The 5,832-nt window shown below is 49.1% G+C and overlaps 1 protein-coding gene across 1 annotated transcript in view; it reads right to left on the reverse strand.

Moving 5' to 3' along the window:
- Positions 1 to 3,586, reverse strand: part of Hsf2bp (heat shock transcription factor 2 binding protein) — a 65,781-nt gene extending 62,195 nt beyond the window's left edge. The window contains exons 1-2 of the mRNA XM_050141665.1: positions 3,058 to 3,586; positions 1,738 to 1,888 (exon numbers count right to left, since the gene is read on the reverse strand). Of these exons, the coding sequence (XP_049997622.1) occupies positions 1,738 to 1,888; positions 3,058 to 3,105 (199 nt within the window). The 5' untranslated portion in view covers positions 3,106 to 3,586. The remainder of the gene's footprint in view (positions 1 to 1,737; positions 1,889 to 3,057) is intronic.
- Between the last annotated feature and the right edge of the window lie 2,246 nt (positions 3,587 to 5,832).

Genomic DNA, 5,832 nt, shown 5'->3' on the forward strand with positions numbered 1-5,832 from the left:
GTCAGGGTAAGCCTAAATTGAAATTTTATAGTGACCTCCCAGGAGGAAAAGCACAGGAGCCATGCCTAACATAGAGCTCATGTCTGGGCATTCAGAGTACATAGCCACTCTGGATGAGGCTTACCCAGCAATACAACGGCTTCACAGCTATTGTAAGATCTGTTTAGGTCCCAGGGTAGCAGCAGTTTGCTAGTTGGTCTTTATCCTAAGGACAAAGAGCAGCTATTTGATAAAATCAGACAAAAATGACCCAGACTGGGAATAGCAGACACTGCCTAGAGACGGCAAAGTACAAGGATCCCACGCGAGCAGTAGAGATGGAGACAGCCTAATATAGTCACAGCGCATCTCCCAGGAAGAACATACAGAACTTGCTGCAGAAAGGGAGAACTCCAAGGGGTCTGATCTAGGGCTGTTCTCTGAGAAGACCAAGGCAGGCCAATGAGAAAAAAACACAAGGGAAACATATGTCAGACAGAAGAAAGTAGAGATTGCTAAGTGAAAATATGGCCTGCCATTTGTCAGGCAGGAACAGTGGGCACAGACAGAGCCAGCTGCCAAGTAAACAGAAAACAGTGTCTCCACCATTAACTGCAAAGTGTCACAGGGCTCCTTTCTTGGAGTGACTGCTCACTTCTTATTCATCAAATTTATGTTGAAAACTCCCCACTTCAGAAAGAAAAAACCATGACCTGCCCTGAAGAGTTTCAGTGACACAGAAACAGCCTAACTCCTCACTAGCCTCAAAGGTGTGGGTAAGGTATGTATAAACAGTGTTTTACATTTATTTGAACTTCATTGTTTACAGGCAAACAAGACCTGGGTCCACTTCACATTCAAACTCTAGTTGGCTCTTTACACACATTTCCACCTTGCCATGAGCTGTCAAAACACTGTTTGAACACCTAGACAGAAACAAGAATATCTACAGTTTGAGGCCAGCCTGGGCTCCAAAGAGAATTCAAGGATAGCCCAGGATATATAGTGAAGCCATCTCTAACAAAAACACTGCTTCATTTCCAAACCACCAAATTCAAACCCTGCCCCCAAGGTCTGATAGAGGCCTCCCAATTCCTCTGCCATATGATCATGTGTATCTTGTCAAATTCAGATCTGTTCCTGACTAGGTCAGGACAGACATTCAGAGTCTGAATGGTAACAGAACAAGTGGGAAAAGATGACAAGCAGGGGCAAGGCAGACGCTGGAGACACAGATGCATCCAGCAGCCACCAGCATCCAATGGTGACTAAAGCTATCACCAGCATCCAATGGTAACTAAAGCTATGTGTGAGCATCAAACTGCCCTGGAGGCTACGGTGAAAGTGGGCGAGGCTGAGCCTCAAGAGCCTGCACTGTCTAAAGGCTCTCGAGAAAGGTAAAGGAACAAAGGAGACCGAGAGGACATCACCAGAGATAGATGGGAAGGTCAGGAACACAAGCAAACATCTGTGATCTAACTTTGATCAAGTTACCAAATGTGACGTGGAAAATTAGCTGTGACCACCAAAGACAGATTTAATTGCAGTCTAGACCCAGTCGGGAACATGCTGACTGGATCTCTAAATACCTCCAAGAAATGTAACAGGGTCCTGGACTCGTATTTGATATATACTGCTCAAACGCCAAAAGTCTGAATGGACAAGAAGTCCTAGCGACCTGAACTTAGCTCAGCACTGGAAACTAGCTCCCTTGCCCACATACATGTAGACAAGCTACATACATGAGGTAGGACTCACTTTTTTCTACACTCTTCAAGCTCTGCAAACTTTCCGTTAACTCCGCGTTTAGTAGTCTGGGTAAGAAGTCCCGCATCTGCATCACTTCGGTCGTCAGCTGTTCCAGGTCCTTCCTTCTGACTTTCACATATTCTTCTTTGGGTTCTAGGCACTAAAAAGAACAAGTACATCTTAACATCACAATCTCTCTCTTCAGGTGACCAGAACTGGCACCCAAGGCAACTTGCTTCCTTTTCTTTCAAGCCTCTTACATTCCTAATTACCTCACAAGCATGTCTACATATGTACTTTCGTGTGTGTGCACATGTGTGTTCAATTTTGGGGGGGGGGGTGGTCTCATTACGTATCCCTGACTGTTCTGGAATTTTGTAAACTATGCTGGCCTTAACTTTGAAACAATGTGCTTGCCTCTGCCTCCCTAGTAATGGGGTTACAAGCCTATTCCACCATCCCCGGCACCTGATGCATCTTCTATTACACGTCTGGATATAGGGGTGTGTGTGTGTGTCTGGATATAGGTGTGCTGCGTATGTGTATGTGGGTACACACGGGTTTTATATACAGAGAGACAAGGGTGGTGATGCACACCTATATTCCCAGCTTTTCAAGAAACTGAGGCTGGGGCTGGAGAGATGGCTCAGTGGTTAAGAGCATTGCCTGCTCTTCCAAAGGTCCTGAGTTCAATTCCCGGCAACCACATGGTGGCTCACAACCATCTGTAATGAGGTCTGGTGCCCTCTTCTGGCCTGCAGACATACAGACAGAATATTGTATACATAATAAATAAATATTTAAAAAAAAAGAAAGAAAGAAACTGAGGCTGAAAGATGATTTTACCCAAGCGTTCGCAGGGACACAGTGGAAGAGCGAGTGTAAATACTGGAGGGGAAAAACCGCGTACACGAGGCTAAAAGCCAAAGAAAACGCCTACAATGTACGTGTCCAGGCTGAGCCGCCCCGGGATGGCATCGCTGCGGGCTGCACGCGGCCTCTGTGACCCCTAACATTCACCGCCACCACCCAAGGCCGTCACACAGGAGAGGCCCTCTCTTCCCTCTCTTCGCTGAGTCACCAAGGGCAGGGCCCCATGACTGAGTACACAGCCCTGGTTCTCCCAAAAACTCTCGGCCTGAGACCCTGACCGCCGCTTCTTAACTAGACTTGAGGCCTTCAGAGGCTCAGGAAGCGCGCCTCGAGTTGCCCGCCCTGGTTCACCCTGGTGCCGCCTGCCCTGAGCCGCCTCACAGCCACAGGGCCTGGCCCTGAGGGGAGCGAGTGTCAGCAGCTCCCTCATGCAGGACCCAGAACCATCCCACTGACCCGGCAGGCTTCATCAATATCGGACGCCTCGCCCCCACTCATGGCCATGGTCAAGGCCTCTGCTCTTTTGTGAAGCTCTAGTACACGCTAACACGCTAGAAAGCGCGGGAACGAAGAGCGGCTGGGACCCGACGGAAAGCCGCGAGGTTCAAATTTCGCCAAGTTCGCGTCGCACTCTTGGTTTCCGGTCTCCGGGTCCAGGGATAAGGTTGACCCGACTGTATTGAAGCTCTTCCGCTTCCGTCGTGGTTCAAATTTGGCAACTGCAAAATGAGGCCTGGGTGTCAAAACATACAGAGTCCATCCTTTTCTGTTCAGGGAGAGGATACTACAGCCAAACCCTCATCCTCTTGGTGAGAAACCGTGCAGTTGCCAGCAGAACATCGCCCCTTGGCCCAAAGCACTTCTGTATTGAGAGATGTATTTTTGTATTCACTGAAGAACTATTTTGGCCGGGTAACTGAGGTACGAAATAACCAAAGACTGAAGCGGGGTGTCGTGGTACACGCCTGTAGTCCCAGCACTTGGGTGATAGAGGGAGTCCAAAACCAGCCTGGCTACAAAGCAAGGGACAGTCTTGCCTGTGCTACGGGGAGGGGGGGGGGGATCAATAACCAAAGTTCGAAGGAGTATTCTAATCTAATAATTCCCTTAAGGTGCTAATGAATCTACAGAATATGTGTTTGATGACCTAGGGTTTTGAATGTCCCTAAAGTTAGCACAGCTGTTAAGACTTTTTTTTTTCTTGAATGGAGATGGAGGAATGGAGGTGGGGAGGAGGGGACAGAAGGAAGGGGAGAGGGAATGGAGGAGGGAATAGAAGGGAGGTGGGGGAGGGAACGGGAGGAGAGGAGGGAGGGGAAACTGGTGGGTATGGGTATGTAAAATAAAAAAATAATAATTAAAAAAAAGACTTCTAAGCCAGCAGTAGTGGTGCATGCCTTTAATCCCAGCACTCGGAAGGCGACTTCTTTCTTGTGGGATTAGTATGTCCCCACTTGTGCTGGTGCCAGGTGGCTTTATGTCAACTTGACACAAGCTAAAGTCATCTGAGAGGAGGAAACATCAATAGAGAAAATATCTCTATGGGGGGGGGTGCATTTAATCATTCAGCACTTGGGAGACAGAGGCAGGTGGACTTCCAGGTTCGAGGCCAGCCTGGTCTACAGAACGAGTTCCAGAACAAATAGCAAGGGCCACACAGACAAACCCTGTCTCGAAAATCCAAAATAAATAAATTAAAAATTAAAATAATAAAAAAGAAATTAAGAAAACGTCTCCAGGGGCTGCTCTTCCAAAGGTCCTGAGTTCAAGTCCCAGCAACCACTTGGTGGCTCACACCATCTGTAATGGGGTCTGGTGCCCTCTTCTGCCTTGCAGGCATACACACAGACAGAATATTGTATACAAAATAAATAAATATTAAAAAAAAAAAAAAGAAAACATCTCCATAAGATAAGGTTGTAGGCAGGCATATAAGGTGAGGGTGGGGTGGTTATTTTCAAAATGGGGTTTCTCTGTGTAGCTCTGGCTCCTTATCCTGGAACTAGGTCTGTTGACCAGGTTGACAGAGAAGTCCGCCTGCCTCTGCCACCACCTTGCTATAAGGCCTTTTCTTAATTAGTGGTTGATGCTTATGGTGTGTGTTGCCATCCATGGGCTGGTGGTCCAGTGTGCTTTAAGAAAGCAGCCTGAACAAACTATGAGGAGCAAGCCAGTAAGCAGCTCCCTCCATGACCTTTGCATCAGCTCCTGTCTCCAGGTTCCTGCCCTGCTTCAGTTCCTGTGCTTACTTCCTTCGATGATGAACAGTGATATGGAAGTGTAAGCCAGATCAATCCTTTCCTCCCTAACTTGCTTTTTGGTCAGGACTTGCTTTTTGTTTCACTGTAGCAGTAGAAACCCTAAGACACCACGGCTCAGAAATGTGTGTTTTGCACGCAGGAGGACTTAAGAACAGGGCCAAGTTCCCTCCCCATTAGATACCAAAATCTTCCCCCGCATGCCACCAGGACAGGTCATCTCCCTCTAATGTGGGGGACATCCCTTAACCTGACCCAGAGGCTGTGGGTACGGGTTTGATAAGTCCCCATTCAACAAGCCTACACCTGTCCCAGGACGCTTCAGGAAGGCTTGCTGTTTTGCCACTACACACCCCTGACTCTGCCCCAGGAATGCATCTCTCTCTCCACACCACACTCCTGGACGTGCCCTTGATGCTGCAGGGATGGTTTTCCCTCCTTGCTTAAACCTGAGCCTGCCCTAGAACACTGCAAAGGTCTCATCACCTCTGCATTTGTCGCAGGACATTGATGGGGCGGATCGTTCACTCTAGAATGCTGCGCCTGCATCAGACTCTAGGCACTATGTTACACTGGGGAAAGTGGAGGCGGGGGAGCACAGTTCCTGTGCTGTCCTCAGGCCGGGGCTGCCCGGATGACTGTCTTCCTTCTGGGTCTCAATTCTGCCCAGGAAAGCCCGCCGACTTCTGCAGACACAGCGTGTGGGGAGGTCGCTGGAACGTCAACCCCCGACAGAGCTTTGTTAGCTGTGCTTAGACTCTAGACTGCGTCAAAACCAGCTGTAGGTGTCTTCCTGGAGGAGATCTGACCCCAGCTAATCTTGACGCCAACCACCCTGACTTGAACCACCCACAGGACGTACTCAGGAAGCACGCCCGCAGCTTTTACTCGCGCCACGGCCACGCGGACTCCCCAGGCGCGATGCGGCGGCGCATCTGTGACGCCATCACCAGCGCGCCGTATAGCCCGTGCG

This window comes from Alexandromys fortis, unplaced genomic scaffold (assembly GCF_014885135.2).
Source record: "Alexandromys fortis isolate MF-2015 unplaced genomic scaffold, M_Fortis_MF-2015_v1.1 scaffold_9, whole genome shotgun sequence".
Classification (NCBI taxonomy): Eukaryota; Metazoa; Chordata; class Mammalia; order Rodentia; family Cricetidae; genus Alexandromys; species Alexandromys fortis.